We start from the raw sequence: 24,528 nt of genomic DNA on the forward strand, positions 1-24,528 counted from the left end.
GACCAATATTATAATTTAATAATTTGTGTATCATGCTATATAAAGTATACTTGTGAAGTGTGCATTAAAATTGCAAGAATGAGAAAAGTTAGAAGCAGAGAACCTTGAGACCGGACACATAGTGCACCGAAGGACTCAATGTTAGGGAATTATGACCTGCTGCTATAAATAAATAAGAAAGTCTTTGCCCGCATCTACGCGTAATGAGGAACTTGCATGGGTCGTAGATTGCTTTAAAAACTATTTTGAATAAGTCAAATGGATACATTAGCTCGCAAAAATACCTTCAGTTTCTCCATTCAACATCAAAAGAAATAAAAAAATTGCATTTAAAATCGAGAAAAATTTCTCTGAGCCGACCACTGCGCGAAGACACCCGAGCGTTGCCGAGGCTAGGCGTGACGTCATAGGTGCCTAAACAACCGTAGGGAGTAGGGAAATACGCTGAGCGCATGGTGTAAAATTTGTTTTGAGGGAGTATTTAGCCGCTCATCGTCACTTTATTTTGTTCTGTTATTCTTGGGCAAGTTTTCCTATTGCTATTGTGCCTAGATTATTACTTGGGATATTAATAATGCGGCATCGGGATGATGAAGTACAAGCGTTTCACTTCGTGTGTTTTGGTTATCAGAAAAATGGATGATAACGTTGCCACTCGTTCGAATAGTACACCTGAAATTCATCTGCGTCTACATAATACCCCGCAAGCCGCCTAAAAGGCGTGTGGCATGGGGTGTTAGGAACCAGCCTTTTTTTAGGACACCAAAAATTGATGCCACGACCCTCATGGAATTTGTTAAGACAAATTATTGCTATACGTCGGCGGCAAATCGAGTTGTAAAATAAACTTTTAATACTGGAGGATAACGATCCGTAGCTGTTCTGTTGACATTAGAGTAAGCTGTGCTGTTGAATTTGGCAACACCGAATTAACGGAGAAGGTAGTCCTATCCGTCCTACGGTACGAATTCACAGCAAAGCAGTCTGCACACAATCCACATGTGAGATCGCGAATCGGTTCCGCTGCCAACACACACAAGCTATAACCTATTTCAATAATGTAGGTAAATCCATAAACAATATACTAGCATATACCATAAAAATATAGTGGGAAATAGGCAAATACTCATATCGAAAACTGGATGTCACTGTCACATTCTTATATTCATCACGTACATAACTTACAATAACAGAACTCGTTATGATGAAAACAACTATTTATTCACTGATTTAAACCCTTAAATTAGCCCACACAAGTGACTTTTCTCACTACTATTCGTTGAAATAATGCAATAACAAACTTCACTCACAGTTTTTATTTCAATAGCGTGATCGTGAAATGTCATATCTACGGTGAACAACGGAGATTAGCACGCCACTGACAATTTTTACACTAGGTACTGTTAGACATTTATCGATAGCGTAATAGCACTTTTTACAATTCAATCACGATGGAACACTGATAACTCTTGGCCGATATTTTTCAACCTTGTCAAACTTTGTGCATTACAACCACTGGCACTGTGATTATTAGTAGTAGCTTAACGGGAGATGTCACGTTGAAAATAACACTATTTTGGCGCAAAAATGTTCCTAGATGTCTCCAATCAGCGAGCAAAAGTTGCATTGACTGGAATTCACCCCATAATACAAGCACAGACAGTCCTAAACGATTCTCCGGTACCTACGAATAAACGGATGAAGTTATTGTATATAAAAGCTAAGCGGACATTAGTCAACATCAACATCGTTCTAATTACATACTTTAATGAATGATATGCCGTCGATAACATCAACTTACAATTAACGTATCCCCCTTCCAATGGCCGTGGCTCAGACTCCTACAACGATGTTATTTAGGTATTATAAAATTTTTGGTTTAACTGCTCCAGTTTTATATTTTATGCCCTTACTCAGACATTAATATTATAAATAATGCAAAATATGAGGGCTTCCAAGCCTCTATCGTCGGATATTTATCTTTAAATATAAAATAATCAACACGTCTAACAAACGAAGCTCTCACAGCTGCTGGCAACTATTACAAACAATCACAACAATAGCTTCGCGTGATGTTTAGGCACCTTTGACGTCATCGAGGCTTCGTCGGCAGTGGCTTGGGGGGTGAGGGAGTTTTTCCCGCGCTTTAAAATTCGTTATATTTATCATTAAATATCTCGCGAAGGAAAACTCAGATTTACATGCGGTTTTCTTTGTTGTATTCAGAAAATAATTTTCTGTCCGCCTGTGAAATAAAAAAAATTCATGCAAGTTCCCCATTGGAATGAATTACTTCTTACAAAACACGCAATATCGGTGGCCCCTCTTGAGGTTTTACCTGTACAAGACGACAAACAACAAAGCGGGTTAATAAAAAAACCTTTCGCAGCTGTTTCACCTGACCTTACCGATTTAGGCATGTGGTTCTCACCGGATTCAACCAGCTCCACTGTGACGGTCGTGTTTCTCCTTGAAGTTCCTCCCGTCCGTCGCGTAATCTGTCTTTTGAGGGTTCGGGTTGCCCCTTGGAAAGTCTTAAAAGGCCACTGGGTCATGTGTATAGCGTGAGGGATCAAGACCAGCGAGTTTAAAAAATAAGTGAGCGCGGTGATGCTATGTAGCTAGTATATACCTGATAACATGGGGACTATGGGGTGCGGTTTTGAAGGAGGGGTTCTTGAACTTTTTTTTACTACAGCCCCTCCAGTAAACCTACGTTGCATCTCTTCATAATAAATTTTGTGGGCATGTTAAAAAAAAAAACAAATATTATATCAAAAACAAGACATTTATACTCACTATCACACAATACAGCTTAGAATTAAGGAAACAGTTTATCATAACATATCTTTGTGTCGTATGCTACGGAAGTGAAAGCAGCGGAGAAATAGAAGATAGAGGCCTTCAAAATGTGGTGCTACAGATGACTGATGAGAATATTATGGATCTACCGAGTTAGTAATGAGGAAGTCCTAAGAAGAGTAGGAGAGAGGGTAAAACTCATGAAAAACTTGATAAAAAGACGAAACAGCCTTTTATGCCGTATCTTGAGACATGATGTCTGATAAAGACAATCGTTGAAGGACAAGTAAATGGCAAGAACGGAAAATGAAGACCTCGAATGAAATATATGAAACAGGTAAAGAAAGGTGTGAAAGAGAAGAAATACGTAGGTGTGAAAAGATTAGCTGATAGGAGAACTGAGTGGAGAGCTGCGTCAAACCAATCTTAGGATTGTTGACCAGTGATGATGATGAATACAAATTTATAAGTTTCAATTTGAAGATATACCGTTAGGAGAAAAGCATCGACAAATAGAACATACGTTAGTGAGATGGGTGGGCTTGCATTTTCGTCACTAGTTTACCTGCTCTTGGTTGTGTTTTAGTGAGGGCCCAACTTAAGTCACTGGTAACATCAAGTTTCTTCGGGTACTTTGCCTTGATTGGCACATTGAACCCCAATCAATTGATATGAGACAGGTGTGTTCTCCGATTACATTTTAGCTATAAATGAGCATGTTTTACGAGTGGATTTTCAACTCTTCCAAAAATCAAGATTGGTTTCTAAAATAAGCAACATAGAATTAGCTAAAGTAATTCATAAATAAATAATGTGTTTTAGTTACTTATAGACTTATTTTTAACTGGTCTCGTGCTTACATGAAGATCTCGGAAAAAAATTTGGAACAGGTAAAGGTAGCGAAAGAGATGAAATTCATAGATGTGGAATGATATACTTATAGGATAATTGTGTGGAGGGCTGATCTGGTCCTGACAAGTCTTCAAGCGGTCTGGGAACTTCTGATGTAGAGGAAGTACGAGTCCGTCTCCTGGAAACTTGATTGCTCTTGCCAATTTGGACGCATTTTATTAATAAGTTCTCGATAATGGCCCCAGCGCAAGGATCCATTAATTCCCAATAAATTCGCAGATTATTATGACATTGCTGAAAAAATTGAATCCTGAGTGCCTTTTTCTAGTTAGCATTCCATATTTTGTGTTTAATTCTTTATATATTTTAGTGCTGCATATTGCCACCCTAACTCATGCTCGCTTGTAGCATTTTTTTTAAATAATTGTTATAAATATATCAACAATAGAGTTAAGACATTCATAAAAATAATTTTACCGAAAGACTACAGTGTAAATGAATGAAGGACTCTAGAATATACCGTCCAAAGACTGTCAATCCAATTGCCGCCATACATGCAGCAAACATAAAACATTTTATCATCAAAATTACGAGGATCGTTTTTTTCAAACTTCGATGGGTCATTAACAGAAGACAAAGCGATTGATTAAAAATAATTTCATTGGTAAATTTTGAGCACACTTGTGGTATCCTTTCGACATAACCGCTTCGGCGATTGAGGAATTGGTCGTGCCTGTGGACAAGGTTTACTATACCTTCTTCATGGAATGTTGCCGCCAATGACTTACAATGAATTATACCTTTGTCCTGAAGCTCATCGCCCTTTGAAAACGCTTGACATCTAATCACATCTTCATTTCAGCGTAAATATGGAAGTTCAACGGCACAATGTCGGCATTGCAAGGTGGGTGATCGAAAATGTCCCATATAAATTGCTCAAGGAGCAGTTGTGCTGCATCAGCGTTGAGATGACGGGTGTTGTCATGGCTTAGAACACTTCCAGAAGTCAGCATGTCTCCTCTTTTGTTTTGAATTGGAATGGACATAATGTTTCACACTCTAGCCACATTGCATTATAGAAAAATTCTCTTTTATGGGCATAAAGGTCATGGGCAAAGGACATGTCAATGCTGAAGCCATTCGACAAGTTTTCTGGCTGTCTCTCCGCAGTGCACACTTGGCGGGAGAATCAATTGAGGCAGTGTAGTTAATGAGACTGCTACTAACCTTAAACCAACAACTAACGGTCAGAAATGACTTAAGCGTGTAGTGCGTAGGACGCCAGTTGCCCTATCCGGGCAGTACCCGCCTCTCGCTTGTATGGTGTTTTGGCTGAGCTATCCGAGGTTGAGAAAAAACCTCCCTCGACTGTGTCAAATGAAATGGAGTGATAAATACTTTGAAAATAGTTCAGTAACCTTGTTTAAGAATTTTTCATCGATCTATCGAAGCTTTTTGGAGTCGAAAATTGTGCATTATTATTTAAAAAGAGAAATGAATTGGTTTTAATTTTATTGGTGTTTCTATAATTTGTAAATCCATTTGAAAGCGCAATTCTAGGTTACCTGAAACAGGGATTTTAAAGAGAATTCATTGATTAAAAAATTGGTATTAAAATAGTCTCTAGTCTCTCATTATAGTGGCAGCACGATGAAGCAAAGTTTTCGAAGAGATTCATTTTACCTAGTGCAGTTCGCTAAAGATAATTCCAGCTCTTGTAAAATGGAGAAACGTACACCTGGTTGGCATTGAAGATCTGCATTCTTAAGCATCCGTGCGGAAAAAAATTGGAAACCAAAAATAATCATCTTTTCCGCCACATTTCGACTCGTAGTTTCGAGGCCGTTTCTGTGTTTTTCCCTCTTTGTTCCCCTCACGTCCGACAGGATTCCTTGAAGAAACCGCCGTTATCGTTCCATCTACGGAAGTTAAAAAAAAACTCTTTCCCCCTAAATATCCTAGCCAAGAATCGGAAAGACTCTTTTAGACCTCGAGAAAAAAAATATATCACGAGCTGCGCATTCCAAGAACAGTGAGCGTAAAGCGTAGCACGACCGTGGCGTTGACGAATTTGTCGGTTGAAAGAAAAAAATTAATTGAGCGTTGGATGCTTCCACCAATTGGGTCTTTTAAACGACATTTCCAGCCAAGGGCGAACGTGTGTTCGCGTCGTAATTTCTTCGCATTTTGATGGGAGTCGGGAATCGTTTTTAGTGGAGAAAAAAACATTCTTTGGACCGTGAAGTCTTGTGGTAGTGAGCTCGAAGACAATTAGGAAGGTGGCAAGTTGTACTATATAATGTTTTTTTAGACATGAAATTATATTATATTTCGGCAACTTGTGCCATTATCAAGTTATTGTGCCTTGATAATGGCATAAGTTGCCGAAGCCATGGTCGGTGTAAATAAAAGTGTGTGGAAACAGACAAGTGGTTTTAATAATCTGAATATCAAAGATTTCCACCGTATCACACCGGACACTGTATCTTTTATGAAATTATATGCCTATTTTGCAGGAAATTTTTCTCGAGTTCTCCTCCTCGTCATGCTTTTCATTGCCGACGTTTCGATGCTCGCTTAGCGCATCGTCATCAAGGTTATTCATCGATTCCGAATAAAAAAATAAGCAATAGCCACGCTTTTGACTTGGGAAATACCTACCGAAATCTTAGATACTAAAAGTAGTTTTAAAGAATTACCTATACAAAGAAATGACATATATTTCCAAAAACAAAACAGTTGTATTGAAAGATCAGGCAGAAAATTTAAACAATTTTTTCATTATTTTATTAATCAAATTTGGAATGTAACCATAAACTGTCTTAGCTTAGTTAATATCATTAAACAAATCCAATCCGTTGCAAAAGAGTAATTTAAACATTCTTACGTCATCTTTTTAATTAATTTACCACTGATTATTTTTTACTTTTTCTTTTATTAATTTAAATCACATTATTACAACCTTTTATGCTTTAATGTATTACATTTATTTACTCATGCTCATTCATAGCCCTGATGAAGGTATATACATATTCCGAAATTATTGAATTTAAATTATTCAAGACCCACACCCCACTAATAAACGCTAAACATGGAAGTCAAGAGAAAGAAAAAAGCGTAATTCCGAACAAAAATGGCTACAGTAGGGGCAGCTGTCGAACCTTGAAATGAACCGTTCAATGGTTCATTCGTTCCTCGATGTGATAACAATTGTACGTCGGTAATGAACCGTTTCCTTGGAAGTGAGACGATACTCGTGACCCTCGGTGGTCACTCGTTGAACTTCAAATCAAAAAATGAAAAAATAGTAAAAAATACAAATAATAACTTTTTAACACATTACCTTTGTACATTGCATTACATTTAACACATTAACAAATTGGTATACTTTATGGTTTGCACTGAATGAGATCCAGCGATAACAATCGACTCCTTTGCGAGTTTTGTTAAATAGTAATCTCATTCTGTGTTCACTTAAAATCAGTGTGCCATAAAAACTTTTGATTTGTTTTCCTCCGAAAATCGTGTGTGACGCTCAGAGATTGTACGGCTCCTTTCACATAGCAAGCAGTGACTGACTCTGTTGATGTGGTTGACTAATATCACGAAAATATTACTAACTCCGCAAGTTCGCATAGAATTCGTCTCTTAGTAGCCTCTAATGGACTGGTGGTGCCGTATCGCGGCCGACGAGGAAAGGTACCTATCACTTCGAAGTACGGACGGTACGGAGTCTGCCATCCTTCAATTATTGGCATTCATCGTGTGAACGTAAGCCAGGACGGATCCAGGTTTTTTTCTGGGGGAGGGGGGGGGGCACAAGCTTCTGACAGGCAAACGGTCTTCTCACATTTGGGATTAAAAACTACATGCAACAATTACTGTTCGAAATATGCTCTTCATTTTAATATAAAAGTTATCATTATATAAATATTAACAAGGTACAAATATTATAACGACAGTTTCCTTTAGAAATTTTATATTTTTTATTAATAACTCGCTATGAATAGGGAATAAATTAGTATTATTATTTTCAGCTTTGACGGAATGCTCTTTGTCGACTAAATGATTTTCTGACTTTCACGTCCTAAAATCTCCGTTCGCTACCTTTTTTCTATTTTACTAGTGGTATAAAACTTTTGATACCTGAATTTACGTGCGAAAGAAAAGCTTTTCGAGTGCCCTCTACATTCGGCTCCGAAACTGATTACGCAAAACAAAACGAGCACAATGAAACGGGACCGTAATAAAAATCTTGCCTGTTTTTTTTTCTTCTGCGTCTTGTGGGACCCCGTGCCCTAAAGAAAATCGCCTGCCCACCACTGAACTTACGATGAAAACATGTTTTGAGTCTGTTAGAACTCTAAGCATACGCGGCGCGTGAGAATTTCGCCGCCTATATTGCGAAAGAATCCGTCTCGCACCACGATAGAAACAATCATCTCGTGACGTCATTGGCCTTGTGCGCTACTAACGATTCTTTTCCGCCAAGATGGTTTTTCCTCATCCTAATAAGTTTCGTCGTTTTCGAGGAAAGTAAGTGTCACGTGTCCATCGCACCGAAAACACGCATCTAGATCCCGCTTGGCTGAAGGCGGCCCAAGCGGAACACAGGCCATTAATTTTAATACGTACGTACCATGAAAATCGTTTGCTAAGGCCCTATTTTTATAACTTTTAAGTCAAAGTCCATCGTGACCTCCATAGTTTTTGATAGCTTCAATCACCGATATGAACTCGTATACAACTGCACTGCCAGAAACGTATTTGATAAAAAATAATAAGAATCATTATTACTATTATTGCAAATGATTTTTGTTAAACTGTTACATTAATGCGTTAAAATAAAGTATTTGCATAGTAAAGTATTTGGCAATATTATACAATTAGAATCTTTGCCATATAATTGCCATTGATTTTTAAAATCGTATTTATCATGCTTGACCACTAAATGCTGTTATAATATTGCATATGGTAGTAATTACTTGTATTAGTTTTGTTTACATATTTTATAATATTATTTTCGAGCAGTTCTTCTACTGTTAGCTTTGAATAAAGCATGCAGATGAATTTTGTAAAATGATTTACTAAAGATTTGCGCATAGTATTTTAATTGTGGAAATTGTATCAATTAATATTTAATTATTCACTCTATTTGTGAAATATTGTTGATTTTTATATTTATGTTGGTCAATATAATATATATTTTACCCATTAAGTACAATAAAATATATATTTTCTTGTTTTTAAGGAGTATAGACCCAGGAAAATGAATAAATTTTATTTATTTTCAATTAAAAACTTTATAAAACGCTAGTTTATTTTAACGCTTCAGTGTTTCATTAAGACAAAACTCATGGGCAATATCTTTACCAATGATTCTTATCACAATTAACGAAAAATTTGAGCCGTATATTTTTTACTTTATGTGAGATTTATATTTTTATGCCTAAGACTTACGAACACATGAAATTTTCGTTTTGGTTTCCTAGGTCCAACTCTAATTATTCTTTATTATTTTTCCACATTTTTGAACCATCTAGCGCCAGTTCAACGCTTTTGTTTGAAAGCTGCTCTCAAAAAATTAAATAAACACTTTATATTGAAATTTATAATATCTCGTTTATAAAAAATGGAATTCTTAAAAATGGTTTGCTGCTCATAATTTCAATATCTTTATTGTTTGTTAGTCAAAAATGTAGATTTACTAATAAACTATCCTCCAGAAAAAAAGCATATATCTAAAGTACGTACCTTACCTTGCCTATGTGGTCACTCAAACTCTAAAAGGTTTTAGCCTCAGCAGCATGCGGTTCCTTCGTATCTCATTCGGGGCCGTCCCTTGCCCTTTTTCCTCTCCACCTGACCTTCTACGATTGTTTTCATCTAGCCATCATGTCACAGAATGTGGCCAACGAAGTTATCTCTTCTTCTCCTTAGGGTTTTAGAATAATTCTTTTCTCCCACTCTTCTTATCATTTCCTCATTACTTACTCGGTCGATCCATTTTATCTTCATAATTAGAGATGCGTGAAGATCGGAAATGCGATATAGATGGGATGTGCGCAAATAAATGCGACATAGATGCGATGATTTTTATGGACTTTTATGATATTTTTACGCAAATTTGCCTTCTCGACGGCAAAATTCGTACATTTTGTGCCAAGCGCAGTTTAAATGCTCCGCTGACACTCACCTCTTAAAGCATGTGGGCGACTGGCCAGCTGCTAGTTAGCTGGGACTCTTACGCGGCCGCGAATTACAAGTGGGCGCGGGAAAGCTACACCTCATGCGTCTTATTCTTTAATTTATTATTGTTCTACAACATAGTTATTCAAAATATTCTGTATTTTGTCCTATAGCTGTGTTTCATTACATTTTATCGTCATCTAACTCATTAAGAAAATAAAAAATAGACGCTACAAAATGCGATAAACTGTTATTGAAAGTGCGATAAAATAAAAATGAAATTGCGATTTTCACGTATCTCTATTCATAATTCTTCGGTAGCACCACATTCCGAATGCTTCCACTCTTGACTTCTCTTCAGTTGCCAAAGTCCAAGCCTCGCTACCATAAAGAAACATGCTCCATCTGATGCAGCTTTTATGCATATTGCCCATTTATCTTTTAATAACCTATAATCTATGTACACTTTATTGATTATTTAAGCAAAAATAACCTCAACCTTATAAAAGATACCCAGATATTGCCTTGTGCCCAAAGAAAGTCGAGTGTTTTTCAGTGTAAAGTGTAGCAATTGTTCAAATCCTCATTACCTTCGTGAGCGCTCCCAAAAAACGAGTTTATCAAAAGAAGTACGGGAATTCCAAGTTAAATCTATCGGTTTCTTTCTCAGTCGTACAAAAAAGAACTGGCTGTGATAGTTCCTTCATTTGGGTCGTACAAATCAGCATAATTCCGGATGGAACAGATCGTTTGGCTGAAACTGCGACGTGTATTTTAATATCTGTCATTGTCAGAGGAAGTTTTGAAGAGAAAAACATATGCTTCCGATTCTTGATTTATACCGTAGCGATCGACTTATCAGCTGCCCATGTATTTTCGCCAAACAGAGCCTTGACCTTTTATTTGCGTCAAAACCTCCTTCCTTATTCTTTTATTTTTTTAAATCGCAACGGCAGATACTCCTCCCCGGTACTGTCGCTCACCAACCATTGAGAAATCCGGAAAGAAATCAGTGTTTGAAAATATTGCTCACGTCGAACGTTGTTTGACTTTCTACGAGTCTCAAGTAGTCCTATGTTACATAGCCCTGTATATGCTGATTTACAGACAGTAATTTTCCTTATTCTCTAGGCAGCGCTTCCAAGCCTAAGCTGCTAACATTCTGTTGTAGGAGGCGGGATTTTATAAAACAATAGAAATAAAGTTTTGTTAATCACTCAACAAAGAATTAGCAGGACCAATTTCGTGAGCTTATAAAAAAATAATCCGAAATCGAAGTCATCCTTAATTACTACGCAAAATTGTGCACACATATAAAAATATGCTATCTTTGAAATTATATGCATATTATGATACTATGTTTCTAAAAGACAAAGGTAAAAATGGTTTGATTACAGCGGCATTTCATTTTGACGGCAGCTGTATTATTGAAAACATTAGTTAAGAATTTAGACTAAGCACAGAATGAATAATTAGATTCGCAGCTTTTGGGCGTTTATATGAAAATATTAACACGTAGTCATCTCTCTCTAACATCCTTCGGCAGAAATAAAAGCAATGTGCTGACAACATGGTATAAAAATTGTGTTATTTTTTTGCCGCAACTCATGTCTTTTCTGTTGTCTTCTTTATAGTTCCGCATTATATCCATGCTATTTTTGTTTCCGTGATGTCTTCTTCAACGATTCAACATTCGAGCTTACTAAATCGAGTATTGTATCGAGTTTTTTGTGTTCCAGCAAATGTTTTTTTTTCCTGATTTAATAATGTTTAGATTTTAAATTTACTTTCTTGCCTCATCACACATCTTGTTAAACAAAGAGAGATGTTTCCTCAAAGTGTAATAGATTGGTCACATGAAATCAAGAAAATTAAGTATTTTTTGTTGATTTTGTGATTCAGCAAAGTTGCAGTGTGTTATGTACTTCGTTTTATGTAGCTAATATCTTAAAAGAGCGACTTTTGAAGAGTCGGTTATCCTCAAACAGGAATTATCCTAAGGGGAAGCTCACATATATCAAACTTTCCGTGCAAACCTAAATGAAAAACGATCTGGTTCATTGTCCAATGCATAATAATAAGTGTATATATATTATGTTGGTATATTTGTAACTATTCATTTTCTGAAGATGTGTATAATTTATTTTTTGTTAATGTTTACATGGGTATACTCTTGTATGTGTGTTACCTTTTGTGCACACCGAATAAAAAATAATTTGGTTTCTTGTCCAAAGAACAATAATAAGAAAGTGTGCATATATAAGTGTATATGTATGTATATGTATGTATATATTATTATTATTATTATTATTATTATTATTATTATTATCTCTCAAGGTGTGGGAATTTTTAGTTTCCAAGCATCAAATCATGTTAGGTAATAATGTGCTTCTAATTACTCAAAATTGCATCTCAGAGAGGATTTTTTTTCCTTCTTTTACTATAAATGAACTAAATTATAGAGCATTTTTGTTATGCTCTCCAGTCCTTGAATTTATGAGGTAATCCTTATACCCCCAAAAGGCTAGATATTCTGTAATGGAATCATTAGCCCGATGGTAGCTTTCTTCGGACTTTAACCTTCTCAATAATTTCTTTTTTACAGAAGGCAAATAGTTCACAAAATCTACTTTTCCTCTAAAATAAAGTGTTACATCTTGATACACTGCTGATTTGGCTAGAGATACAAGGAAATTTGCTAGCCTAACTCCCTTAGCATCAAATTTTTTCTGCCTTGGTAACCCTGAATATAAGAAAAGTAGCGGTATTTGCTCTAATTCAGTCAGTGATTTTACTGATTTTACGACAGCCTTCCACATCGAGCGCGTTTTACTACATAGGAATGTCAAATGCCAGGCTGTAGCCTCTTGACCAGGGCACCAGGGACAGGCTGATGTCCGAATTATTCCAATCCGGTGGAGGAACACACCACCCGCCCACGCACCATGGCAGAGTCTCCACGACACATCAGCGTCTAAACCAAGGGTTGGCCACCCTCTGATTCCTAACCATTGCACATTTTCATCAGTTTCCTTCGATTTCAGAGGCCATGTTTCAGAGCTTTTGATATATAATGTTTCTTTGTACGCTTTTCGCTTGACTAAAGGCAATTTCATAAATAATTTGTGTATCTTGCTGTGAAACACGAAGGTTGGCATTAAATCAGGGGGAGGCCACCCAGTCAAGCGAGGTCGATCAGATCCTCTATCATTACTTGGCATCAGGGGCTGTACATCAAAAGATTTCCAAGATTCTAAAAGGGAATAGTAATAATTGTCACTTGTTTGATTAAGGTAGATTGTTTTCGCTCCAGAGAGGAGAGCGTAAGCATTTCCAGTGCCCGAGGTTGCTTCCATTCTTTGCAACGCAAGAGCTCTCCAAGGGCTGATATCCTTTTCTAATAATAGACGTTGTGCTGTAAGGAATCTAAATGCCATTATTTTTGTGGTCAAGTCTACGAGCCCAAGGCCGCCCTCGTTAATGGGTGCAGTCACTACATTTGCACGAAGCCAGTGCTTCCTGCCATTCCACACGAAGTCAACCAGTAAGGATTGTAGTCTCCTCACCATGGCTGATCCCGGGGTAAAAACCTGAAGTACATGCCATATTCTTGGAGCAATAAACTGGTTACAAGCCAGTACTCTCCCTCTCAAGGACATTGAAACGGTTCTCACTTTCCATCTGTTCATTGTCTCTTTTAACTTCGTAGCTATTTCCTCCTCAACTTTAGCATCTCCGCGTATGGGGTCAGTATCAATCCAGACACCAAGGCATTTCGAACCTCTAGTCGACCATGCAACGCCTAGAGGACAGTCTACCCGGGTTTTCCATCGACCAACCCAGAGACCGTTACATTTATTGAGATTTAGCTTAGCACCCGAAATTTTTGAAAAGGCCTTAAATATGCTTAATACCTTATTGAAATCGCATTCCCTTGTGATGAAAATATTAATGTCATCAGCATAGACGCTACATACAATTCTGGATTTTATAAAATTCCCTACTTCAATTGGTTGCAAGTGAGTTTTCAGCTTTCTGATGAAAGGCTCAAAAGCTAGAGAGTAGAGCTGACCTGACAAGGGACAGCCCTGTCGAATCCCTACTTTAAATGGAAAAGGAGCAGTTATGCAATTAGCCACCCTGGCCTTGCATTCCGCACCAGTATACAAGGTCTGTATCATATTAGTAAAAGAAGAACCAAAACCACTCTTGGTAAATACCCGAAAAAGATGTTGATGATTGACTTTATCAAAGGCCTTTTCCTGGTCTAAGGATAGCACAGCCAGAGGTTCACCACTTTCGTTATAGCATCGAATAATGTCACGTGTTGTCGAAATTGCATCGAATATCGTTCTGCCAGGCACACAATAGGATTGCTCGGCGGATATAATTGTGGAAATTACCTGAGACAACCTATTGGATAGACATTTCGCAATGATTTTGTAATCACAATTTGTGATTGACAAAGGCCTTAGGTCATTTAGTGTTTCAACATTTTTTATCTTGGGTATCATTACAAGTAAGGCTGTAGATGTAGATCGAGGCAATTTTCCACGTGCGAAGCTCGCATTCAACATTGAGAGAAAGGGTTTTTCTAATTCCCTCCAGAATTTTAAATAAAACTCTGTTGTTAAGCCATCTACTCCAGGGGATTTGTTTTTCTTGAGACTCCTGAGAGCGTTAAATAGCTCATTGGGTTCTAGTGTAGCTTCCAAGTGGAAAGAGTTATCTTCCTCGATCACATCAAGAGTAGAGTAAAAATTATTTTGACTTGAGACGTCTTCAGAGATATTTAACTCTGAGCCAAAAACATTTTTTAAATGTGTATGCAGGGTAGCCGCCAAAATCTCTGGGTCTTCAACCCACTGCCCATCAATCTTTAGTTTCTGGATTGGCTTTGGTTGTGTTCCAGAAGCCCATTTGGCTAGGTGTGTCGCTGAGGGCGTGTCATTCGTAATGATGTTTTCCCAACCGGCTCTTGCCACAATGGCTTTAGCCTCACGAGTATAATAACCTTCTTCGGTCTCAGCGGATAAGTTCATTCGTAATCCTCTTTTGTAAGTAACAGCATGCTCTTTTATCTCCTGTTTGAGAAGCTCCCAAGCTACGCATGGATTTTTATGGACCTGTGTGTCTGCTATTGATTTGATCAAAAGCTTTGCATAGGAGCAGTATTTATCATTTTCAAGCAAAGCATTATCAAATCGCCAGTAAGGAATATGTTTCTTCCTATCTGAAATAATGAGGCGCATTGACACAGCTCTGTGGTCCGAAAAGCTAGATTCAATGCATATTTTATGCACTGACTGCACTCTGGTGTCCGTCATATAAAATCTATCCAACCTTGATGCAGTATGTACACCTCGGTGATAAAAATGGGTGAAGCCAGGCTTATTAGGTTTAAGTCTTCGCCAAACATCCACGAGTCGATGTTGATTAATCAACTGCCTCAATTTTGAGACATACCTAGCATGTGTCTCTATTCCAGATGATCTATCTATAGAAGGAGCCATGGTACAGTTAAAATCTCCTCCTACCACAACCCAAATGTTATGGTTTCTTGATTGTGAATAGGCCGCCTCTATGTACCTATTCACCTCATGTACCAGCTCTACTGCACGGTCTTGATCATGAGGCCCATAATAAGTCACCAGCAAAAACGTATGACGTTCTGGATACGTTATGGTCATACATAAACCCAGGGCATGACCTGGGAAAATAACCTTGGTCGAAAGAGAGGATATTCCAATATTATTTTTAATCGCAAAGGCAACACCGACATGAGGAATAACAGGTGTGCTAAAGTAAAAAGTGTAATTTGGCAATGAAGGCATTGTGGGAAAGTCAGTGTTTGCCTCTTGTATGAGAAGTATGTCGGGATTATGCTTATTCATAAACAACGACAACTGAGCCCACTTATATTGGCTCCGTACTGAACGCACATTCAAGGTCATGAATGTAATCTCATGCATCCTCTCCTATTCCTAGTGCTATGTATGAATAAATAGTTAAAAATTAAATAAATAAATAAATGTGTGTAAAAATCGATGAAGGGTAGTTACCTCTTATCTATTGACAAAGCACTGACAAGCCTGTGAAGTCTATTTTTTAAAGCTTGTTCCTTCACAATTTTCCCCTGTACTATTTCTTTTAACGTATTTAACAGTTCCTCCTCATCGAGGAGAAGTTCTTTGGCCTTCCTTTGCGGATCCATCCGCTTTACCCCGGATAAATATTTTTCTAATCGAGGATAGGGTATTGAACTGAAATCAGGATGTTCAAAATAGAACTCTTCAATCTGTCTGAGACCCTCAAAGTCTGGATTTTTAACTTTACTCCCCTTCTTCCTCTGCGGCGATCCACCGGCCTCCCTCGTACTTCGGTGATCGTCAGGATTCTTCCTCTTACCCGTCCTGTCCAGTAAAGAAGCTGTGCCAATATCAGGATCATCATAAAGATCCTCAGCATTCAGAGGGAGTGAAAGGGAGCAAAAAGATTGACTATCAGAGTCCCTCTCATGAGACTCGGATATAAAGTCACGAGAAGGTGATTGTGACCGAACAGTGATACTAGGGGGATCTTTTTCCTTTTCTTGACCAGGAAGATTTTTAGAGGTTGAGGGTTCTGCATGCAATGACAAAGGCACCGGGTCAGGGTTTATGGTGGATAGCTGTGCGATTCCCGAAACGGAGAGGGATTGTGGTTCAGGAGGAGGTGGGGGTGGAGCGGGAATTTCTAGCCGCTCTGTAGCATCAATCTCCTCGTTGGTTTCTGCTTCCGCCAGTGAAAATAGGGAATGTGGGCAATCTTTGGAAATATGACCATGCTTATTGCAAGTATTACATCTGTGGTCATTATGTTCAATGAAAATTCGGTGCGGTGTATCTCCAATTTCGACAAGGAAGGAATCAGGCAGAACAATTCCTTCCCGCCTGACTACATATACCGTTCTTTTCCATGAACCAATATGGTTATAGCCGTCATCTTTGACGCCGAGTGTAAGGGAGTAAAAAGGGGATACAATCTGCACTGCTTGGCTAAGAATATCAGCCAAATCAGCATCACTTACTTCAGGAGGAACTTTTTTCAGTGTTATTTTCTCGGTGCGGGTTACCATTCGCCTTGCCTCAACCCAGGTATTATTTATTGACAATCCACCATAATTTGCAATAAACTGTTCGACCAGCTCCTCCGATTTTAAATAAATACAAATTCTTTGATGAGCCAGTCTGGTCGCATGCGTAATGTTATGCCCCCCTCCAAGTTTTTCCCCGAGTTTTAGTACGTAAGTGTGAATGGAAGTATCAGGTATAGCAGATAAAATAATTCCTTTCTTTTTATTCGGACCGGAATCCGAGGGAACGATCTTCTTTGTCTGGAAGGCGAAGACAGTTTTCGCCGCTGTTGAGAACTGCGCGCCCGACGGACCGCCATAGTGGTCATACGGCCTGGCGGCAGATGCGTAGCTGCGGCGTCGTTGAGTTGCGGGAGCGGTAGAGGAGGCAGGCGGGTCGGTTGGCCGTCTTGCGATGAGCTCGTCCGACGCGTCGACAAGGGAGGTGGGGGCAGTAGGCGGCAGGGGTGGGGTTGCAGTGGTTGGCGAGGCATAGCCAATGCTTCGCGAAGCCGGCTTCAAGGTCACTTGGAGTGACGTACTCCCAGCTGTGGAAAGGGGATTGGCTCCCCCCACCCCTCCAACACTCGAAATTGGACTGAGCACATTTTCACTGCTAATAACTTCAGTAATATTTTCACTTTTAGCACATGTAGTTACCGTATTTAAATTTTCAGGTGATAACGGTACAGCCGTTGTAGCCACGAGCGCTCCATGCTCCCGGCGTAGGACGGTGCTTGGCGGTAATGAGTCAGAAGAATCATCAGGACAATTAAGTTGATTAATTTTGCGTATTGGCGAACCTTTCGCTGTCTTCTTAGGTGAAGTAGGTGGAGTAGATGGCATGCTGCATGCAGAGATGATTGCAGGAGTAGTATTAGAGATTGGAGTTGAAGTGTAGATAGATGTGGCTACATCAGCTGATCGCGATGTTTCGTCCGCCGCATCCGACCGGGCCAAAGCCCGGGCGACAGGTGGCGAGTCCGCCGGCGACTGCAAGTCGAGTTGACAGAAACACAAAAACACTAATATAAATTATACTATGAGGCGTACGATAATGATTTTAACACCAATGGAAAGATGAAAACTTTACGCTCTCGACAGTACGTAGTAAGTAGGTCGGGAGGTAAAAAAACCACACAAAAACTCGCTTTTTTCGGGAGCTCGATTCGAAGCGTCCGATGCCACAGAGTATGTATATATATATATATATATATTTCACACATGTTTGTGTATATAGCTTCAGAAGAGATGCATAATTTATACTTTGTATTTTTTTCCCTTGTGTATAATCTTGTATGAATACCTAAGCATGTTTTCACTGTCATGTAATTGGAATTTTGTCTATGTTAACATATGTATACTCCTTTATGAATATCTACGAATGTTTCTATTGGCATGTAATGCGAAGGTATGAAATTCAAATAATTGGTATATTGTCCATTTGCAGCACAAAAACTAAAAAAGGTTTAATTGTAATCCTGTTCCATAGGACACTAGTCCTCGAACAATAAAATTCTATTCTAATGTTCCTTGATTTAAGTAAAACAATTTGTATTAATCAAGCTCAGTATATTATGCAAGGAATAAATTTCATTTTTGATAAAACAAATACGGATGAAGAGCGTGTGAAAAATATGTCCTATGACGCTAAGCGTTCCTAGTTTTCTCTAAAATCGTTCGTTCATTTAAAAATCGATCACAATCCACGAAAAGTTTCCCGAATATTAAACCATGTTCGACGCTTCTTTTTCATGAACTCCGCCAACTGCGCATAAGTACATTTGCAGTATTATTTGGACGACAAAATTTTTTGTATTGGAGTAATTTCTGCTCTGATTGGCTGATGAAAGTGAATTCATTTTTAGGACACCCTCGTGTACGTTGAGAGGAGATAAAATTCTTCCCCGTTAGTCTTGTATAGTTATTCTTGTATCTATTTTTAAGTTGCAGGACTCAGTCAATACCTGGAAAGAACATTGGGGCGTTGAAAAGAAATAAATGAAGTACCTATCGGAATAGGTTTGGAATCCATTCAATGCCTGAAAATAGGATTGGAAAGGAAATCAAAGAGGAGAACCACTATCATGAATAATTTGCATCAATGATTGAGGGATCAGAAATTATATTATGCATTAATTCACTTAGAAAACTGTGTAAGGACGAATTTATTTTATTGACAAAAAATAAAAAATAACAAAAAGAAAACAAATCAGACTTTTTCTTGTTTGTGATCACCCCCTTTCTCCGTTGTGATGATCTTGGTCCCACATGTAGAAGGCTCCGTCTTCTTCAGTTCCTTCCGGCTAGTTTTCATTTTAACGTACACGATTCCCAAGAGGACGAAGCTGACTATGTATAGTGTGCATATCAATAACTTTTCGACTAGAAAAGACGTTTGTGTGGCAAACCTTATGTTTCTGATGAGGTAATCCGGAATTTCATCAGAGGTCTGAGGAATAAATAGAAGGAAAAGTCTGATAAACAAAAATTCAATGGCCATTTTTTTCTTATCAACAATGTTGCATAATATATTATAGGCATTTACCGAATCATGAATTTTAAATTACTCTAAGTATGCCTATCCTTGGAAGTACTTCACGATTTTTCGCACAATTTGTGCATTGCGGGTGACTCCGTAAAAGTTATCACCGTGGCTAGTCCCGATATACTTAAATAAATTGCAAGAGTTTATTTCAACATGGAAAATTCCTCTCAATTACGGAAGTATCTTCGGATTTTATCCTGAGGCCTACCTCTATCTTCTAAGTCACCTTTTAAGGCCATGGAATGCTTACCACTTGTGCCCAGTGCAGGGGAAGGATCAAATTTTGAGGAAAAGGCGCTAGTTCCTTAATTGCCCACGACGGACGAACCATGGCGTTCATCTGGAAGGCGGACTTGGCTCTCAGTGGAACGCCTAGCGTCTTCAAAGGAAGGAAAATAAACAACAACATTAGAACCATTATCATGCAAACACGACCTTCGCAAACTGGGAGGGCCAAAAATTGTTTTAAAACTTTGAGTTCTGGCCGCTAATTTTAAAGCCCTACTGAAAAATCCAGCCATTTTTACTAAATTCACATTTTTTTTATACATTAGCATCAAAAATATATTGATATCGATGTGTATTTCATTAAAAATGGACTTTGCTCTTCTTTATAAATGAGTTGAATAACATTTATTGCCAACTTTTGAATATATATTTTAATGTAGAAAACCTAATTTTTTTGAAAAACAAAAAAAGTTACAGCAAATGATTTACAGCCATGAAATTCATAATATATTTATTGCGCTCAATTTGAACTATTTAAACCAAGGCATTCGTACAAAAACATTGTACTGAGGAAATAATTCAAAATCCTGGATGACAAAAAGGGTCACTGCATCCTCCACGAACAGTTCTTTCCTTCCAAGAATTTTCTCACAAAGTAGGCTGAGATAGGGGTGCCGGTAGCTACAGAGGACTTTTCGTCCTCAAGACATTAAAATAACTCTTTATCCATCGACCAGTTGATTTTTGAAATAACAGAACCACTAAGCAGTAAACTGGAAAAGTACCATGGCGAAATATTACAGCTTAACGCAAACAAAGTCAATAAAATAGATAGACGTAATATTACGTCTATGGCAATCCTCAGAGGGATTAGCAGGACGTAATATTACGCCCATGGCACGCAAAGTGTTAAGAATATGCCTACGTCCTGACTTTATTATCTTTTTGGATGCTGATCTTTCGCGTGCGAATGCATCATGATGACATTTTCAGAGTAAGTAGTGAAGACACCTGTCAATCAACAAGTCATGCGATGTCGGCCACTTAAGGTTCATGACCCACACTGACTCTTTCATCTACATCTACATAATACCCCGCGAGCCGCCTAAAAGGCGTGTGGCAGGGGGTGTTAGGACACCAGCCGTCTTCGCATAAAAAATGAAGTGCTCTAACGAGGTTGGGACTAGCGTTTATTAAAGTCCTTTATGGTTCGGGGGAAAAACGAATTCCCACATCTATACGTACGGCAAAACATCTCTCTTAATTTATCGCTTCTATTAGACCTGGAAATATAGTGTGGCTCTAATATTATATTCTCTGTGTCGCTCTTAAAGATATCTATTCTCATTGTTCAAGCAATCTAAGCCTAGCGCGCAGCCTCCGAGTCTCCAACGGCTCCTAGCCTAATTCGCTTAACATCTCAGGGGTAACACTGTCTGTACGCCCGTAGCAGTTTTTGACGAAACGCGCAGCCCTCCTTTGTATTTTATTCAGTTCACGGATTAAGTCTTTCTGCACCGGATCCCATACACTCGCTGCATATTCAAGGTGCGGTCGGACGAGAGCGAAATAGCACCTTTCTTTTACTTTCTCATCCTAAAATCTTCCCACAATACGCTTGACGAATCCTAATTTCTTCAGGATCCGAATCTTAATCTCTTTAGTGGAAATGGACCGAAATATTTGTTTTCAACGTATTATACGTCAGGTATTCGTTGCGTTTTGGGAATTTTGAACGGGGTGAAGACAGCGCCTATGAGTAATCATAAATTGGCATAACTGTAATAATTTTACCGAAGAAAATGGTACTATTGAAGTTATTATTTTTATTATTATTATTAAAATTGTTACAAGTAGGCAATTAGCCTGGTGGTAACATGTACATATAATGAAAAAAAACAATAGAAAACATTGAAAAAACAATAGAAAACATTGAAAAAACAATAGAAAAATTGAAAAAACAATAGAAAACATTATACAAAGCCCTTGGTCCCTACTTCTTCAGCCGCTTTTTAAAACTAGTTAAATTTTTCGTGAAGGGCTCAAATAGTTTTGCTGGTAGGTCGTTCCAGTCCCTTTTGGTCCTATTCAAGGAGGAGAACTGCTTTGCATTTGTCCTTTGTGATCGGCACTTTATCTTGAACTGGTGATCATTTTTTCCAACAAAGCTGGGTTTTGATATGTCCTTCCCAAATTCTTTCCATGCTTTTTCCCCACTCATTATTCTAAACATGCCATATAGCCTGCTTCTTTTCCTCCTCTCTTGTAAACTCTCCCACCTTAGAACTCCGAGCATTTCTGAAACACTTTCCGTTTTTTTATGCTTTCCCAACACATACCTAGCAGCTTTTCTCTGCACCCTCTCCAATTTCTTGACCTCTCCGTTTAAATGAAGGTCCCAGACAAGAGTTGCGTACTCTAAAAAGGGTCTTACTAGGGTTGTATAGGCCATTTCTTTCGTGGCCCTCGTGCTTCCTCTGAGGTTTCTCATCACCCAGTGCAATACTTTAAAAGATTTTCTGATTGCGAGCTCGACGTTTAAACCCCATCCTAAATTGTTAGATAAATGGACTCCTAAATATTTAAAGCTGTTAGATTTTGGAATTAAACTACCCGAAAATTCATAATTTCTATTTCCGCATTTTCTTCTTTTGCTGAAGTTAACATATTTGCATTTATTTGGATTTATTTCCATCCCGTTACTAGATACCCAATCCATTAATTTGTTTAAGTCATCCTGAAGAATTTCCTGATCAATTTTATTTTCTATTTTCCTATAAATGATACAGTCATCCGCAAAAAGCCTTATATTAGAATTTATTTTTTTCGGGAGGTCATTTAGGTATACTAAAAACAATAAAGGTTCTAAGACGCTTCCTTGAGGAACACCGGACGTTACCCTCGCTGTCTCTGAGCATTCATCCCCTACCTTAACTCTTTGCGTCCTGCCCTTGAGGAATTCATCGATCCACAAGATGACTCTTCCATCTATTTCCATTGGCAACTGCCTCATCTTAAGCATAAGCCGTTCGAGATCAACTTTATCAAAGGCCTTAGAAAAATCGACTATTACCGCGTCTAATTCTTTTCCCGCATCTATTAAGTCGGCAATTTCATGGCAAAACCCTAACAGTTGGGTTTCAGGTAAGTGGCCTTTTCTATATCCATGTTGGCGGTTATACAACCAATTCTCGCATTCTCATAAATCCCAAAGGTAATTTGCTATGATCTTTTCTAACAATTTGCATACTACGGAAGTAAGGCTTAACGGTCTATAATTTTCCACTAGATCTTTCTCCCCTCCTTTGAATATTGGTATTACTCTAGAAGCAATTGCTCTCCTAGATTTTTCTTAATTTCTTACAAAAAGACTTACAATAGGGTGGTTTCCTATTATTTTTTTATTGCCTAAATCCAAAGATTATTACTTCTGGAGTATGTATTTCAAGCTTTTAGATTTTTATATGACTACATCTATTTTTCGCGATTAAATGAAAAGTGAACATTTTCAAGCGCGCGAAAACGCGACGGCTAAGTATGAATGCTGGGAAAACACCGTGTGACGTCATTCTGGTTCCCGCTGTCGCCCTGTGAGGTGACCTTGGTGCGAGGCTTTGAGCGCTGATACGACGCAGGATGCTGGCACGTAGCAGAGTACCCAGATAGCAGGTAGCGCTTGGTTTAAATAAGGATTATTAATCCCCCCATCAAACGAAGAAAACTTTCCGACCTTAGCCAGTTTTAATAGGTGATTATAAAGAGATGATTCCCTGAGCTCTGTGCCTCATGCATGCATTGGAAATCTCAGACGATGCAAAACTCCTTACAACTCAATATAGTTTAGAATCTAGATCCCTTAGACGTCACGTGGAGTGGCATCGCATGGGCGCCAATCTGGTCTTTTTCAAATGAGGATAAAATTGACCATTGCCATTCGTCAAAAAATAGGTATTTTTAAAACCAAATAATTTGTATATTATGAAGACAATAACTGTGGGTAACGAATCGAAATCAATGCATTTCGTTATCTTTGATGGAGGAAACTACCCTATTGTGATAATAACAATCAAGTTGGTAGGCAAAGTTAATTAGGCGTGATTGGGCCAATGGTAAATTGCATGAAGGGGAAAATCTTTATGTGCATAAGATTTATGCGGTTATTGTTTTATTACTAATATTTTCATGCTTACCGGCTCCACGTCGAGGAAGAACTCGTGGTGTTTCTTCTCCGGGTTCAGTCCTTCAAAGTGTTCCACGAGAGAATGATGGCCGCCATGGAAATGGGGGAAGGATATCATCACGGGGGCACCTGTGGATATTTATACGAAAAGATTATCAAATTTTATTGATGGGAACATCCACCGAAGGAGTATTTATCAAAGTGGGAGGACTGTGGTTTGTGTTATGCTGCCCAGACCGGTAGGAGGTTTAAAGATGGAGTGAAGGAGCACAGAAGAAGTTTTACACATAATGACGGAAAATCTTGTTTTGCAAATCATTTATGTCTGAACATCCATTTTAGCAATATTGGCATAGATATTTTACATTGTATTGGCAAAGGGCTTAAATTAGATTTAATGGAAAATTTTGAAATTGCCAATACCCCGGATGGACTTTTTAATGATGTTTCATTTTGTACTAACTCGCCTTTGTTAAAGTTAAGCTTCCCGCATGACGTCAAAACCCTGACCTTCACTCACGCTCCTCTTGTTGTATGTCTTCTGGTTTCGGCCTTCACTCATTTGTTCACCTAAACTGTTTCCCCCTTCCACTCCCCTCTCTCCAATTCCATATA

At 38.3% G+C, this 24,528-nt stretch overlaps 1 protein-coding gene across 1 annotated transcript in view; it reads right to left on the minus strand.

The window, feature by feature from the left end:
- Positions 1-19,114: 19,114 nt before the first annotated feature.
- LOC124169296 (scavenger receptor class B member 1-like) overlaps positions 19,115-24,528 on the minus strand; it is a 64,271-nt gene continuing 58,857 nt past the window's right edge. The window contains exons 7-9 of the mRNA XM_046547866.1: positions 23,924-24,042; positions 19,756-19,884; positions 19,115-19,409 (exon numbers count right to left, since the gene is read on the minus strand). Of these exons, the coding sequence (XP_046403822.1) occupies positions 19,170-19,409; positions 19,756-19,884; positions 23,924-24,042 (488 nt within the window). The 3' untranslated portion in view covers positions 19,115-19,169. The remainder of the gene's footprint in view (positions 19,410-19,755; positions 19,885-23,923; positions 24,043-24,528) is intronic.

The sequence above is a fragment of the Ischnura elegans genome, chromosome 12 (assembly GCF_921293095.1).
Source record: "Ischnura elegans chromosome 12, ioIscEleg1.1, whole genome shotgun sequence".
NCBI classification, from domain to species: Eukaryota; Metazoa; Arthropoda; class Insecta; order Odonata; family Coenagrionidae; genus Ischnura; species Ischnura elegans.